Below are 17,610 nucleotides of genomic sequence, written 5' to 3'. Positions count from 1 at the left end.
GATAATGCAGGCAATTGACTCACTTCTCACCAATCTCCCCATTAAGCTCTTCTAATTTTTATGTTACCTTAATTAGCACTTTCCTGGCAACACCTTTTAATTGGCTTTCCTTGTTTCAAGACATTTAAAACAGCAGTGGTAAAATGTATAAATCTCCTATTAGAACAGTATTAATTGCACATGTGTTCTGGTGATAACTGATGCTGGCCTTTCCTTAGCGATCTCTTGAATGTAAGATGACATTTAAACATGGACATGTCATGAAACTGAGGAGTGAGGTGTCGGCACTGGGGGACACATTTACATCTGGAGTATTTCAGATTTCATGTTGTCAGTGCTGGCCATTGCACACCAGCTACTGTATATAAGGACGTATACCCCAAAGGTAGACAGAGATATATATTTAGTGAGCTGTGCACTTCCATTCTCTTTGAAGTTAGAAGCCCAAATACAGTTGTAAAGTGGGTAATTTTTTTTAGATGCTGTTTGTGGAATATTACCTTGTGTATTTAGCACAAGTGGGGTTGGGATGAAAGAGGAACCTCCACCCTTCTCTACCCATGTTACACACTTTGGATAAGCATTCATCTTCCTGAAAGAGGAATTATTTGTATTTCAGGTATCCTCCCTGGGCCTACCTTGGAAGCTAGATCTGCAGCCGCCCTTCAGTCATGGTTGTTTCAAGATTAAAGGCCATTTCCCTGTCATTGCCAAGCCTTTTTCTTCTTGCTTTTCATCTCTCAGCATCACAGAATGTACCTGAATACTCTGAAGCTGAACATCAGCAATGTGTCAGGAAAGAACACCCCACAATTGCTTTTGAAGGTAAGAGCTTCTATTCCTGTTTCAAGTTCCAGTAGGATGATCCATTTTGAAGTCCTTCCTGGTGTCGTTATGGATGATGGTTTAGTCTGTGCTGTTTTCCTTACACCTGCGATCCACAGGCTAGTGCAAGTGGCCTGATGAATCGTATTCCCTTTGATGCTTTACAGTGTTTTAACTCTGAGGTTTCACAGCAGTCACTTAATTCAGGCAGTTTTGGGACTACTGGTCTAAGAATCTCCATTTCTAATTCTGCTACAGGCTCCCCGTAATCTTGTGCCACACTGAAACTCTGCTTCAGTTTCCTTTTCTCTAACTGGATTCAGTAATGCTTATATACCTCCCCTGGCTGGCTGGATCCAGACAATAAGTGAAAAATGATAGAGAATTTGGACATACCTGAATGCAAGAGAAGTAAATTGTTTTAAATTGCAGGGAGTGGCTGCCTTTTTGTTTGTTGCTTTTTGTTATTGTTGGTTTTGTTACGTATTTATCACCTCTGCTAGTAGTTTTTCTGTCTTTCATCTGGGCATTTAACTTGACAAGGTCTTGAGAATGTGAGAGGTGGCCTTTGTGTTGCAGCATCCTGCCAAGTGTGGGCAATCTTTTTACTGTTCTTTTGCAACATGGAATTTCTCTTGTCCTTATCCCAGTTGGATTTTCCATGAGTGTACATGTACTCCTAAGTTGCTCTCTGTCCAATCTGTCCACTTACCCACACAACAGTTAGGTCATTATATTGGTACCACCATTATTTCTGAATTCACCCCAGACTAGTGTGTTAAGCTCAGTGTGCCAGTGTCATCAGCTGCTGAATCTACTTGCTAAAAATGCTTTCCTCTAAATGTTGAAATATTGATTTTGGTTCCCATTTAAGGCTTTGCAATGCATCTCCAGTTACATTCTTTGCTAAAGGCAATTAAGTACCTTGCAATGTGTCTCTAGTTAGGTTCCTTGCTAAAGGCAATTTAGTTGTGGTTTTGTGACCTTTGAGATAGGGTTGCAGGAAGAAAATAGTCAAAGGCTTCCTTGCCGACCTTTCAGGGTTCTTCTAGAGAGCTTTACTCTTCTTCACAGAGGAGGAAACTCTTGTCTCTTAATTTGGAAGGTGTAAGAGATTTCTTGTCTGTTTTCCATTATCTGTGCTTTAAAGGTTTAAGTGGATTAAAGTAAATTAGCAAAATCTTTAAGCCTACATGATATGGTACTGGCTCTAACCTTGCTCCAGTGGAATAGGTAAATAAACCTTGATTTTAATTGTTAATTAAGTCTAACCATCTGTTTAACCGTAGAGGAATGAAAGGAGGAACCCTTGTGGTTAAAAACGTTGTTGTGGAACTCAGTTGGATATTTAAATAGATAATAGAATAATGAGGATGTTATAGGTACAGAAAAGAGAAGTGTGCCCTCTTTCTATTAACCAGGAGCACCAAACTGAGTTTACAGAGGATGTGTTTGCAGGATCCAGCACTGAGATAAATCATTCTGCAGGGAATATTAGAGCCCCAATTCCTGATGTTGAGGAATTAGCGGGCATTTTTTGGCACTCAATATGAGTGCTTCTCTGCAGAAGTGATGGCTATGTAAACATACTCATAACCTGCCAGTTTGCTTTGTTTTAATCCGGCATGAATTTTTCACAGAAAAAAATAATGTCTCCTCCCCTTTCACTGTTCTTGTTCCCTTCCTCTTTTTAATGATGGAGGGCAAAAACTGGTGTGAGTTAATTAGAACTTGACAATTATACAAAAGAAATAAAGATTGAAAATTGCAGACACATCAAGAAAATGACCTGGATTATCATTTGGGTCTCTTAAACCCAAGTTAGATTCAGAGTTATTGTTTTTCCTTATTGTTTCCTCGTGATTGTTCATGATACAGTTTAATCCTGTATTTTCTGCTGCAAAGCTCAGCTGGAAAATACACAGGAATAAAATTAAAGGCACCTTATTTCCACTGCACGTAGTATTTAAGTTCTATGGAAGAGGGCTCACACCTCCAAAAACACATCTCAGTTCATAATATAATTTACCTTAAAGCTATACCCTGTTCAGATGCCAGCACAAGCAGGTTTAGGCTGCAAGGGGAGACAAGGAGGGGAATCTACATCTTATGTGCTGTTCTAAATTGCTCTGACGATGTATCCGCTTAACAGTGTGGCTCATGGGCTTTCTGTGGGTCTCCAATTGCATCGTCCCACGGATCACAACCTGCTATACAATGGGAATGCCGAGCCAACAACTGGAAGACTGACCCCAGCAGCAGCTCTTCTGATGCTCCTGCTGCCAGGGGAGAGGATTATGTTACACCAGCCATTTTCAGTGGATGGGTGGTAATAATAAGTAAGGTCCCACACCATTCAGTCATACAGGATGCATTAATTTACTGCCAGAATGAAAAGAGTAACAAAACAGTTTATGTCACAAAGGGGTTGAATAGCTTCTTTTTCACAACCTTGCTAGCCATGCTTTCCATCGTAAGACAAATGGGATGCTGTAACATGTTTTGTGTTCTCCAGTCTTCAGTTCCCACCTTGCTTGTGCTCAGCCTCTCTTTTTATTGTACTTTTCCTCCAGATTACAATATTCTCAACATCCAGTTGGCTGGATAATATCCTTGTCATGGAAGAATCCAAGTAAAACTCTTTTCTGTCTACTTTTTAACTTATTTCCTGAGGAATTCTGTATTTGCTGTACCTCATCTCTTGCTTATTGTGTCTCATCCACAGTAGTCAACCATCTGTTTGAATTCATATCTCTTTGTATTGCTATGGGAGGGGTAAGAGAGAATACAGTACATGACCTACTCATTTAAGCAGAAAGGAGTCTACATATACAAAATACTTTTACTTTAGCTGTGTTCGGACCTGAAGAAATGCCTGTTTCCTTACAGAGTCCATTCCCCAAACCACCTGCCATTACTTGTGACCTAGAGAAAATGGTCTAGACAAATTGAGGGACCTAAATTATGGTCCTAAATGTGCTTATTTTTCATGCTTAGGATAAACCTTGCGCTGCCAGGAGCGATGGGGGCTGGGAAGGGGCTGTGGGCTGAATGATTTGTCCTGGCAGACTACATAGAGATCGTGAGGGACGGGTTGGGAATTTGTGCTGTGAGTGCCGTCCTGTGTGTTTGCACAGTACCAAACTAACATAATGGTGCCCCAATTTCCCTGGGGCTTATAAATGATGCTTATTGTACAGTTCACCAACAATAATAATGTACCCAGTTTGGGCTTTTCTTAATTAGATTGTTCTACTCTGTGCTTATAGGAAATCCAGTTAAAGTTTTATTTACCTTGTTAGATCAATAAGAAAATGATCTTTTACTTCCCAAGAGCCTGTTTCTGGAGTCTTATTACCTATTTGGTTGTGATCAGGTAGCACATTAAGGATCTTGTATGCTTGTTTGTTTTTCAGTGAGTTGAGAAATTAGTGAAACAAGTCAGGTAAATTCCTAGTGCATCCTTTTTTATTTATACATGCATGTACACATGCGTACAAGTCCTGTTTCACTAAACAGTATGTCATGCTGGCACAGCTCCACTGTGGACCACTCTGGTAAGCGAAACACCGGAGAAACTGTTTCTAGTTCTGTCAGTCATGCTCATCTTTCTTGTCTTTTCCATATATATCTTACAACCAATAGATCGGTCCCTGCATTCGCAACTGGGCTATGCCCTTGCCATACTGTCCTGGTTCTTAGCAGTATCCGTCATTGTTATATAGCTGTTTCTTAGACATAAAGCACCTTTGCTATTCATTACAGACATTTGGAGCTCCTTTGTAACATGCCCCTTGGGAAAGCCAGAAACATCTTCTGCCACAGTAATACTATGTAAGATTTGTTATTCTGAGAGCCAGAGCCATGACTGACATGCATATATGTTTGTAATGGGTGCAGAGTGCTTGGTTTCAGCTTGTTTACTACCAAGGAAGTGCTTAAAAGTTTGCAAAGTCATCTGTGTTATATGAATCACTTGGATGTTCACAACTTAACTGGAAATGAGTTGTAGACAGGTTTCCACTTGCAGTTTCTACCATTATTTATTTCTCATTAGTTTTATCCATTAAATCACTATGCTCAGGAAAAAGTATGATAGACTTCCCAGGTTCTTCTCTGTTCTGTCTCCCAGGGCTTTCTCCCCTGGGTCATGGCAGTTAGTGTAAGCTGGAAGAACATCATTTGTCCCTGCTTTAATAATTGCAACCTGTCTTCATCCACAAAAACACCTCAGCTGATCCCATGCTGAAACACAGGAGAGAGGTGGACTTGGTTAAACAATAGCTTATATCCCAGATCTTCTCAGGACTGCAAATCTCAGCTGGGTAGACTGTATCATCGTGGCTGGTGTGAGTTCTCAGTGTGCAGTATTTGACCCATTGTCCAATCCTCAGTCTGTCCTAGATGCAGACAAGTTGCTCTGTCTGTTGCCTCAGGTTTTCAAAATGAATTAGTTTGGTAGTGTTTAAATCTGGGATTTTACTTCAGACTGTTTGTAATTACTACTTCCTACCAGATGAATATGATTCAGGTTGCTTGAATGTAGCTTGCTATATATTTTCTCAATATTTTCTTTCTTCAAACAACATTTTATTGAAATGTGGCCAGCTTCAAACACTGAAATCTGTGGGGAGCAGTTAAGTGTTCGCTTGTTGTATTGAAAACAAAAACTGTTTTAACTTTGTGGGCTGAAGGATAATAGGGTATGATTTATTTCTTTTGAAGGTTCTTGACGTTTTACCAAACACCCCCACTATTGTTGAATTGGTCACTGATACATTATTGCCTTTACTGTATATTGGTGGGAAAAAAGCACATTAGCATCCATCAACTCCAAAAGCCAGCTAGGAAAGCCCCTTAGGAAATTCTGATAAAGATTTACACTTTTCTTGAGCAAGTGAGATTCTGACAATCCAAACCAAAATTTTAGTTAATGAAGGATGAAGATTGTGGGGTGAAGTATAAGAGGTATATCTGGCTAAACATCAAAGGGAAGGCAAAATACATTATGGGAGAGTTGTCTTCTAGCTCATAGCCTTGCTGCCATTGAATCTCCATACAGGGAGTCCAGACATTAACTAATGATGGAGTATTGACCAGAAACTGGTGCCATCCTGTGGGTGTTACAGAATATTTGACCTTCAGTGCATTTCAGTATAGACTTTGTTTCCATAAAGCAAGCCTTGTGGCAATTTTCTTTTTAATCTTGAAAAATGGAACTGTGGCAAACGAAGCTGATATTTTCTTCTTTAGGGTTGATTTAGAATTTGTTTGAAAATTATGACTAATAAAGCCATAAATATCCAGTGGTTAGGGAAATAATTTGCTCTCAGGCAAAACTTCTGAAAATTACACCCAGCAGCTCTCAATATATTTTTCATTCCATAATAATAATTATAACAATAATGATGCTAGTTCTTTGACACTTCCCCATTAATGGTGTCCAAGGCACTTCATGAATAATCACAATGAGATTTGATTGAAAAAATTACTCAGTGTTCTGTTCCTTGGGGCCTCAAGAAGAAAACGGGTCTTGGAAGAATGCCCTTCATTCACAAGATGCTTTAGAGTGAATCATGACAAGCAGGAGAGAAAAGGAAAACTTCGTGGTGAAGCTTCAGGAAGCAAAGTGATTGAGTAACTAACTCTTACATATTGGAGTGAGGGAAGGTAAAACTTTAAAGAGGTACGATAGCTCAAGTGAAGGAGCAGCCTCTGACCATGAGTGGTGGTGATGATGAGAGGAGGGCATGCTCAACAGCAGGACTGAGTGAGGTGGGCTCACAATGTGTAGGAACAGGTGCTCAGAAGGTCACCAGTGTAATATGCATGGACCAAAGCCATGGAAAACTCTGGTCAGCAGCAGAGTAGCTTATTTATATTTTCCAGAGGTACTGCTGGTGTAACTGGGGCTAACAGCAGCAGCTAACAGCGGCATGTACGTGGTCCGTCCTTTGGCACGGTGGTTGGATCTAGGACGTAGAAGTGGGCTGCCTCTTTTCAGATCTCAGACAGCACCTCAGAGAAAGGAAACAGGGTGGAAAGCAAAGCAAAGTGCTTTTCTTCTTTTTCTGTGGTTCAGTGCAAATAAAGACATGCCTTACGGAGACCTCATTCGCAATTTTAAAGTTTACTTAGCATAGTTCCCTACCTGAATAAGTTTGTGAGCCAGTGGTATGGCAGACCTCATTTATTTAGCACATCTGCTTCTGATGAGTGTTAATGTATCACGTTCTCCTAAAACCTTCCATACAAGGATGTCATTATGCTTTGATAAAGTTCACTTTAGTACTAGCAATCTCATAAGAAATATTCTTGTTTAATCATGTGGGGTTCACCCTGGAAAACCACGAACAGGCTCAGCTCAGTCAAGCACTTAATGTGTACTTACCTTGAAGTCAATGGGATTGTGTACTTGAAACCAAGCATATGCTTATGTGCTGAGCTAGGCCCCAGTCAAAGTGCACAGCACTGAAACATCAAGTCTGTAAATGGAAAACCTAGCATATCATTTTGTTTCTAGAGAGTTCTGCTTCCATAGGTCCAACTGGCCAACTTGTTCCTCTAACATGGCTGAATCAAGTGGTTAAAAAATCCAGCATGTTCCTGGGCTTAGTATAAGATTAGCTGGATGAAAGTCTGTGATCTGCAATACACAGTAGACTGGGTTAGAGGTTTTTATGATCATTTCTAGCTTTGGGAGGTGCAGATAAAATCCTGAAGAAACGCTTGTGCTTTGGCTTAAAAAGCTCTGACTTTTTAAGATCATCCATTCTTTCCTTTTTATAACATTGGGCGATCTTTAGAATGTATTTTAATGGAAGTACTTGAGCTGCGAAATTCAGATTTGTGTTTTATACATGGGGATCGCTCTGTTTTACAGCACATTAATAAAAGAGGTGGAGGTCATGGGTGAAATGTGGCCTCTGATAATCCCTTAGTATTATTAGCCAGCTTCCAATTTAAAAACACTGGTCCTTATGAGAACAGGTTCATTTCAAAAGTCTTTCAGGATTTTACACCCTCTGCTCTGATTCATTGGGGTAACAGCTGACTCATGGTGGGACCTTTGTCCACAGAAGACAGGAGTCCTCATAGGCCTGGCTGGCTAAAAAGTACAAACTGTGCATTTGACTTGGCATCTGTAGTTCAGTCTCTGGTGAGCCAGCAAAGAGGGTCAACTTCTGTTTCAGATGTTCATCAAAATCAGATGCATCTGCTTCTGTGGCAGATCTGGCTACCTGCAGGTGAAACTCACAGAGAGTTTAGCCATGCTTTCTCTGCTCCCTCCTGCATTCTCACCAGTGAAAACAGTTGTCCTGAATCTTGCACTGTCTCTGCTGGCACAAGTGGCTGGTGTAGACGTGTAACTGCAAGGATAATAAAAAAAAATTTGCCTCCAGATGTGGAGGAGGCAGATTTAATGACAGTTGAACAATGATAAAGGAGTGTTTTTTCCATCAGACTGCAGTGGCTGTAGGAGCCAAGATGCAGCTTGCTTTCCTGTCTGAAAAAAAGGGATTATACTGATCAGAATGTCATAGGAAGCTGCAAGTGATGCATGAGCACTCACCTTATCTTTCTCAGCGAGGGACATTGCGTGACAGCTGCAGGGCTTGTCTCAGTAAACAATGGATTGCAATACTTAAACACTGTAACATCCTTAAGAAAACAAGAAAGCTCTGGGTTTGCTAACAGTGGGGCTGTGTGTGGCACCAGTTAGCCGAGTTTCAGAAGGTGATGGTGGGGCACAGGGCTATGGCTGCATGACACTGTGTAGTGCCATGTGGGGTAGCAGGCAAGGTTTTCAAGGAGGGTTCTTGAGGAGGGGAGGCAGCATTAGGGTACTGTTTGTCCTGGTTGGTAGCCTGCTGAGGAAAGCCAGATCCGTTCTTTCCACGAAGTCCTGTGCTGTGTAGACACATACCTTTGGTCCTGTTGATCTCAGGCATGGCAAATGGACACACTCAAGACTCATGGACATGCATCTGTATCCTACAGTCTTGCAGCACTGTGGCATCTCCTCTTGCTCTTGATCGGCCATTGCCGGTGAGGATCTGCAATGCTGGATGTCAGTTGGGGTTTGAGGTTTTGGGGGGGTCTGAGCAACAGGAGCCATGCTGAAGAGGGAAGAGCATCTCTCATGTTACATGACTTCTTTCCCAATCCCCCAGCCTGAGGCCTGGGGACTCACGGAGTGGAAGTCTCCTGGCTCTCCCCTGAGGCGGGTATTGATTGAGCTTCTGCCTGCCCTTCACCATCTGCAAACAGGAACCCAAATGAAACAGAGAATGGGCCAAGACTGGCCTATCTAGTGGAGCAGAAATGCTGAAGAACTGTAGAAATGTGCAGAATTGGGAATGTGACTCAGTCCTTCGATCTCCTTCCCTGGGGATTGGCCAAGGACAACTTAACAGCACACTGTCCCATACTGGGAGTGAGCACTAGTTCATGCTTATTATCTGGGATTGAATCCCTGGGTTCTTCCTGATAGACTGGTGTGTTTTGCCAGCTGCTCCATATTAATAAAAAAGTAAATAAACAAGCAGTCATAATTGTACTTTTGCAAAAATCAGGTTTGGACTAAGTTATTTTTTCTCCATATTGAAATGATTTAGCAACACTTGTTTTGAAGAAATGATTAAAATTTAGGAAACGGAGTCAAGATGTTTGGTATGCACTAGCAACAGTTAGTGCCTCCTGTACATCGCGTGTTTTACAGATAATTAGGCCTTGATGCACTAGCCAGTATCCCTAAACCCATTTAACAATTGGAAGCACTGAGACACTAAATAGCTTTATGATTTGCCCAAGACAGAGAGGATTCCAATGTCAGCGCCATTGGGCACTTGGAACCATGCCTACTTCTCCAGATGTCATTTCTCTCTTGGGATGGAAGAAGCTCAGCAAGGTCAGTTCAAGGAGGAGCTGTAGGCAGTGAGGGGAGAGGCACAAAAGCATCTAGATTTGACGTAACTTTAAATGATAACATGTCTAGGTTACTATGATTATTGTGATTCCTATGGCTCTGTGAAGGTACAACCTGAGTCTTTGGTTCTTTTTTTTTTCCCCTTCAGGGTGGTAAAGAGCAGAGCATTTTCTTCTGTCTCCTATTCCCTGGTAGCTGAGAGATGGGGCTATTCCCTCTTTCATGATACCAAGAGAGAAAAAGTCTTATTCTTTCCTCTTATAGTCATCTCCTATCTGCATGTTTTTGGACAGGCTGGAGAGGGACATTAGCAACTCTTTTGCTTCTTGGATCTCATTGAAATGGAATGGCTCACTGCAAGCAGCTATCATAGTGACTCTCAGGCCACTCATGGGTTAGCTCATTGTTTCTGTTGTCTGAGGAAGAGTTTTGCAGTTGGCCAAGACGGGAAGAATTGATTGGGTAGGCAGGAAATGAGATAGAAACATGGCTCAAAGGTGAAGACTGCTAGAAAAAAAAGCAGGAGTAGGAGGGGAGGTGAATGTGGGGTCAGAGGGGTAAACTGAGTGAAACCATGAAAATGAAACAGCTGGAAGAACATCCGAGTTGGATTTGGGTATTGATGGTAGAGAGAAGGAAACTGCTGGTTTGGCCCATTTTGTAGAAGGCGTTGTATTCTGCCAACAGCCTTCTGAGTCCTCATAACTGTGAGTGGAGATCAGAGATTTAAGAAGGCAATGAAGCTAGAAATTGCAGCAGTTGGGATGAAGACATATTTAATGTACAATTAAAGATTTCAATGGACTAGGTTAAAGAAAGAGAGAATACCAGTAATGAGGTGGAGGTGGTGATGGGAAGACAAGACAGCAGGGTGATATGTATGTGTAGGAGGACTTTTGGGGTAAAGCCAGCTTGAGTTTTTTGGCCTCGTGAGTAGAGTTGAGCTCTGAGTGCTGACACATTTGTTTGCTCGGCTCTGCCTGCGCAGCAAAAGATTTCTTCTTCCCCTGATAAATTTTCTGAATTGGGGAGTGGTTCTGTGTTGTGGAGGCTACTTTTACATCTCAGCATGAGGTAGGAGTGAAAGTTATTTTCCAAAGACTATTGCAGTAACCTGTGGTGTGACCTACAACAGAGAGCTAAAATTTAAAATGAGGCTGATATTAAAATATGATTGTCAGTCTAATAAAGATAACACTGTAAGTAGACTTTAACCTCTGTGCATCCTTGGATGTGTCCACACTTGCTGCGTTTAAGAAGACAGGTGGTAGCATGGGTAGTCATTAGCCTTCTGATCTTTGGTTACAGCCTTGTTTGCTTTGTTTCTGATGGGTTCTGGTTGGTGGCCCACGCAGAATGGAAACTGTGGCCTCAGTCTTAGCAGGCAACTGTCTATTTGGTTACAGCCTTGTTTGCTTTGTTTCTTTTGATGGGTTCTGGTTGGTGGCCCACGCAGAATGGAAACTGTGGCCTCAGTCTTAGCAGGCAACTGTCTACTTTGTGAAAAATGCTCTGAATACTGAGGATAATTGAAGTGGAGGATGGTGTGAGACAGTGGGTGTGATTCTGAAAAGGGGGCATTTCATGAGTCTATACCAAGAAGACAGCCTGAGACCTTACCTTAAGTTACAAAGTAATTAGCATCTGTTGGTCATTGTTGGGATCCAACACTGAGAGTCCTCCAGGCTAGTGAGTGGTCTGAAAAAGATCTAAGTGGTTGAGTACTTGCAAATTGGAGTATCTGCCAGTCGCTATACATGGTTTGTCCTGGGCCAGGGCTGAAGCAAACCAAAAGGAGAGGAGATTGTACAGTTACAGAAGTCATGGCTGTCATCTGGGCCTCCTCAGGAATGCTGAAATACTCACACACAATAATTAAGCATGCCATGAACTCGTAAGCTAAGCTAAGAGAACTTATAAGAGACCGTACTGAGGCAGTAAGGGAAGCACTGAATGTGTGGTCAGGTTAACACTGCACAAAAGTAGGTCTGAATATCTGCAGAACAGGTATTTATTTATCGCCATTAAATTTGGCAGGCCCCCCACTCGATGTGTGGACACCTTGAGCAGTGACTATACTGCTACTCAAAAGTATGAACAGGGCTTATACAGACATGCCTGAATTGGCTTTCAACTAGCCAGCTCCAGTATAGGTAATGACTTTGCAACTGTCAGTGTGGTATTGATGTTGGGCTGCAAGCTCTGCCCAAAACACAGGAGAAATACTTGGACTAGTAATTCAAGCCGAGGTTTTTGCTCATGCAGCCTCACTGGTATTCAAAGCCAGCTCAGATAGAAGCATGGATAGTTTATAGATGGGTATACCCTTATTTTGCACAAAGAATCCTTGGTCCTGTTTAGTTTAGCTTCTTTTGCTCCAGACTAGGAAATCCATGCTGAGAATTATTCCGGAAGAGATGTTCTTGAATAACACAGTGGTTAGCCATGCTCCGTGCACCTAGCAATGGCTTTGCAATTTCAAGGCATGGGCATTTAACCTCTCTGCTCTTGCGTGGTGTGTGCTGGATGCACAAAGCTGTTAGAGCCTGCTGGAGATGGGAGCTACAAGTGGACTCAAGTGAGATGAAGCAGTAAATGCTGTCCTTCAGACAGGGAAGTCTCAACTCAGTGTTTACATACTTCTTTCCTCCAAAACACACAGTGTAAAGGTGAGGTGGGGAGCAGATGGTTTTGAGGAGATGAAGGCTCAAGTATTACCAGGTTTACCATGTTTTTAGAAGCTGATCCAAAACCCATCAAGCTCAGTGGAAAACTGCCAATGATTTGAAGAGCCTCTGGATCAGGCCTTTAAACCCAGCTCCTGCAATTTGGCACGCTGTCCTTTGTGCGGCTGACTAATCCTCGTCGCAGTCCTGTACTCTGAGGAAGCTGCTGCAGAGCAGTGTGCTAGCAGGCTGCAGGGACCACCCTCTGAAATGGCAGAGGGCCTCTTTTCACCTTGTCTTATGCATGCATAATAGCTTGAGCACAGCTGTGTCTGCAGACTTACATTTCCTGCAAAGCTTTGTTGTCTTTGCATCTGGATACCTGAACGACCTTGAGCTGTGGAGGGACTTGCAGAGCTTTAGAGGCTCTGAATCAGACGTCTGGCGATGGACGGTGTTGGAAACTATTAAACTTTTGTTCGTTGGTCCTCATGTGGAGGAAGTGAGAGCATGGATCTTTAACCCCCTGGAAATGATTAGAGATGAGAAGCACAAAGGAGGCCTTGATGAACATTTTGCCCCTAAGCCATGTGGTTCCTAGCTTTCCGGCTCCTGCTGCCGACATGCAAAGCCAGAGCCTTGGTTTTTAATTTTTCATACTGTTTTTAAACAGATACTTTTGCAAATGTAAACATGCCCCAGCACTGAAGGTTTCCAGCCAAATTAAAGAGTCAGCACTGGAAAAATCAGCCTTCTGAGAAAGGTCAAATACAAGCAAACTCTGGAGTTCATTGGGTCCATATGTGTAAACTTCAGCTAATAAGGGATAGACCCAGGGCAGCACTTACTTACTTACCTTGCAGAACTGAGCTAGTTTCAGAATGAAAGGCTGGAACTGTCCTTAGGGATGCCTGTGGTCTGAGCAGTAGGTTTGAATGTGTTGAATGAAAAAAAGACCCATGTCCTGACTCTTGGTTGCATTTCCATTCCACTTTATCCCTTCCCTCTTAACAGGAAGAAAGAAGGTTAGGAAGGAAAATGTGCCATTTGGCATTAATTCTGACAACTCACATTTAGACATTCTTATCTGGGACCATGCTGGGTTTAATAATCTCCAACTACATGCCTATAAAAGCTTAATTTTGCTATGAGGATGCATGCCTTGCAGCCTTTAATTTAATAACCGGGAAGGGTTTCTTTATAAGTTGTACCACCTGCAGTAGTAACAGAAATCAAGACACTGCCTGTTATTTCTTGGGCTTGATTGACATTTCAGCCAACATGGAAAGATTCAAGCCCCCTACTGCCTTTTTTTTTTTTTAATTATTTTTACCTGTAATTTGTCAGAGCTTGCCATTAAAAGGAAGATCTGATGAGTGTACCTCTCTGAAGTGAGGAGCTTTTGCTTAGAGCAGCAGATGAAGAAATATTCTTCCTGCCACCGCACTGTAATAGTGGGTTAGTTAGTACGAACGAGTTGGTAGGAGAGGAGGTAAAATGACAAGAGAAATTATGGCCTAAAAGCAGGATCCTTAAAAGTTATCATCATTATATAGCAATCCCCTAATCCCACCCCCGTCAGCCAACAGAAATGCCAGGAGATCTGCAGCACATGTCAGCTGGCTAACCTGCCTGAAAGGTGTTATTGTTGCTGGTTCTGCTGCTTGGCTCAGAAATGTCTCTGCAGCTAAAGAGCTACACGAAAAGAAGACAGAGCCCCATTAGTTAGGAGAATGCCAGAGGTGAAACTGCGGTGCCTCCCTGGTGCTAGTACATCATTAAGGGTCCCAGAGGAGTGTAGGAGGTGGAGATGCTTGAAGGTTAGATGGGCTGAGTTATTCCTTAACTCATGCCTTTTCATTGAAGAGCAGAGGAGGTACACGTGTTGTGTGTGGTTATGCAGTGTGACAGGAATGCTGAGAAGGGCTGGAAGCCTCCAGCTCCTGGCGGCAGGGTTTTTAGATTGCAAGGATGGAGGTCTCATTGTCGGAGAGGCCCTGGCAGCGTCCAGTTAGGCGGGGCATGGGACCAGGCCTGATGATGTCCAGTGCCATGGTGAGGGGGCTCAGGAGCTGTTATGAAACATGGAGGTGTTCAGGGCAGAGGGAGAAGCTCCACGACAAGGTTCTGCTTTGGAAAGAGAGGCAGGATAAGAAGAGTGTAGGGACTTTTAGATGTGTTTTCTTAAGGTTTTGATAAGTGAAGGGCTTGATTAGGTTTCATCTGTCCCTGGAGGGAGAAGGGACTTGAAATTGCTCAACAAATATCCCTACGTCAAAGGTTTTAAACCGTTGCACATCCATAATCCTACAAAGCATGCCAAGACGCCGAAGGCCTTAATGAGATTCCTCATCAACATTGTCATCTCACCCCTGTGGAAAGGGGAACTAATGCCTACAACAAAGCATTCAAACCTGACTGCCTTCAGTGAGACTTCTCAATTTATCATTGGGGATATAAAATAACAATGGAGCATGTTTTTTCAGAGTTCTTTTGAACTGCTCTGAACTGCTTCATTAATGTTATGAGTCATCAGGTCATTGGCCTGTGTATTGGTATCCTGTTGGCATAAGGCCAGAAGATATTACCTTTCATGTTGAGCCTCCCGGATCTTCAACATCCAGTCCTTGAATGAGGCAGGGTTACTTGTCAACAGGTCACAGAGGGATTACAGATACACTGATTTGGTCTTATTTGTGCCTTGGTCCCTCAGATATTTGGTATTCTCCATGTATTTAACAGCCAGAGTAGTTAGCAGTTGGAATAAATTCTCAAGAGAAGTCCTCACAGTAAAGCTGGATGACTTTCTGAAAGATACGTATGAATCTATCCCCAGTTATTTCATGCAGTAAAGGTGTAAGGCGAGAGGTTGAAATTCTGTGATCTGCGATACACACAAGGTCAAAGTTGATAACTGTATTGAAAGCTGGGATTCTGTGAATGCCCTAGCATCATGCCTGAGAGTATCCTAAAAATAGTAATTCAGCTTTTTCTTTAAACAGGTGGGGTTTTTCATTACATCAGGACTATCTGCCCTAGATCTCTCAATTGATGTTGTGTTAATAGACATAGCTTCTGGAAAATCTTTGTCTCCACAAGCATAGCGTAGCCAAATCTATTGCTTTGCATTTAACCTGTGCGATTGCAGTTTGGACAATTGCCTAGACTGGCGAATCCAAGCTAGCTGATAGAGCCAGTCTCAAGCTTGTGCAGTCTCTCAGCCACAAAGATGCTGTGATGACCCCCCCATCTAAATTAAGGAAGGATTTAACTGATAGGGATCCCAGATGTTAGGTAAAGTGAAACCTAGAAGAGAACCTAAAACGTGAAAGAGAAGGTAAAACCTGTCATTGGAACAGCCAGGTCTTGAGTGCAGATCACTTCTAGTCTAGCTTGGTTTTCAGTTGACCCCACCTTCTCCTTCTGGAGGGCAGCAGTTTCCCTTTGCTTAGCACAGAAGGCAATGCTATGGAGGTGTTACGGAAGGCAACCTAGTGCCTTTACACCACTTAACCCTGGCACTGAAGATGGTTCCCCAGTTTTAACAGAAGTAAAATCAAGCTGCTGTTGTCTCCAAAACTAATGCTGACACTCCATCTTGGATGTGAAAATAACTGCTGAGACAGCCCTGCATTTATGTGCGGTTTTTTGCACATTCTGCGGAGAATCAGAATAACTAGAAACCCTTTAAATAGATTATTAATTAGCCTTCCCCTGACAGATAACTCGGTAGGAAATCCATTAGTGGATGTCCGGGTGAACTCACTGCTTCTAGAGCAGCTTTATTGTTTTCTGCTTTCTCATTTTCGTTGCAGATCTGAAGCCCTGGGTGTCGAATTTCACCTATCCAGGTGTGCATGACTTTTCTCAGCTTGCACTGGATGCCAACAGGAACCAGCTCATTGTGGGAGCAAGGTAAAGATAATCTTTTAATTAGTCCAGGGTTGCTGCTCAAGCTCTTTCCCTTTAGGTTCTGGCTTCAGAGGAGAGTGTGTTTCCAGCTTATGTGGCCAGTGTCCCCCTCAAAAAGAAAGCTATAATTTATGAAGAGGGATTTAGATTCCTAGTATAATTGCAAAGAAGAGAAAATTACTAGAATTTAAAAAAAAAAAAGATGCAATCAAAATGACTGGTTAATGAAGCAGAATGCTGGCATCTCCTTTGGTATTGTGAATGTTAGAAGAGTTATAGTCAATCATTTTGCACCATCCCTGTGCCAGCACAGTATTTGACTTTACGGTTTATTTGCCATGGCCAGACTTTCCCTCTGTACCAGGTTCATCTACGCACCTTTGCATAAGTCGTAGTGGCCATGTAAATGATTGCTTTCTTCTCTCTTAGAATTCACTCCACAACCTGTTTGCTTCATCTTGCTGATATAGCCAGATCCTCACTTTGGTGAGGATGCATTTTGGTGCAACTCTGTTGTTCTGGCCCATTGTATATAATTAACATATATTTTCCTTTATTTTTAAACATTATTTTTATTTAGGATGCCGTAAGGGGAGGGTGGAAACGCACAAGATAAGCATAGGCAAGCTCTAACAAATTTAGAGCTGCATTTGTCACAGGGAAAAGAACTATGGTTCAGTGAAGTAATATACGTCAGGAATGGTTGAATCATGAGCCCCAACAGCAACTGTTTTTTATTGCATAATAAACAGATAAGACAACCCAAAAAGAAAAGACTAAGCATGGTCTAACAAATCAGTTTAAGTATAACATTTAGAATCAGATTAACATTGTGGTAGCAGTCTCTACTATTAATGAAAATGGAGGAAGAGACTGCTTTCTTCCCAGATTATTCAGCATTAGAGGACAGGGAGGTGAGGAGCAGAGCTGGAAGAACTCATGATATGAACAAGAGAAAAGAGCAAGATGTGTAGCAGAGGGAGAGTTTTTTGTTCCACAGAGACAAGTGAAGTGTGATTTAATACACATTTTCTGTGTGTATTTGTGCAGTAAATAATAACACTTACCTTCCTGTAGCTGTTCAAATTGCCAGAGGCCCCCCTGCTTTTCAAACAGAAACATTTTACTTTTCAAGCCACGGCTTAACCTGTGCTGGAATCTTTAACCAGCAATTATTAATATTTATTACTTCAGAACGGCATTGCTTTGGGGATGGCCATGAACAGTGCCTTCTGCCAGGCATTGCACAAACACAGGCATGTCGCTCTGAGGAATTTA

General features: G+C 42.2%; 1 protein-coding gene across 1 annotated transcript in view; it reads left to right on the top strand.

Annotated features, from left to right (window-relative positions):
- Positions 1–17,610, top strand: part of SEMA5B (semaphorin 5B) — a 186,166-nt gene that overhangs the window by 51,234 nt on the left and 117,322 nt on the right. Inside the window, exons 2-3 of the mRNA XM_009274988.1 lie at positions 620–825; positions 16,236–16,335. Of these exons, the coding sequence (XP_009273263.1) occupies positions 672–825; positions 16,236–16,335 (254 nt within the window). The 5' untranslated portion in view covers positions 620–671. The remainder of the gene's footprint in view (positions 1–619; positions 826–16,235; positions 16,336–17,610) is intronic.

The sequence above is a fragment of the Aptenodytes forsteri genome, unplaced genomic scaffold, assembly GCF_000699145.1.
Source record: "Aptenodytes forsteri isolate BGI_AS27 unplaced genomic scaffold, ASM69914v1 Scaffold255, whole genome shotgun sequence".
Lineage (NCBI taxonomy): Eukaryota > Metazoa > Chordata > Aves > Sphenisciformes > Spheniscidae > Aptenodytes > Aptenodytes forsteri.
The sequence above is the reverse complement of the archived record's forward strand: the minus strand, read 5'-3'. Positions and strand labels throughout refer to the sequence as shown.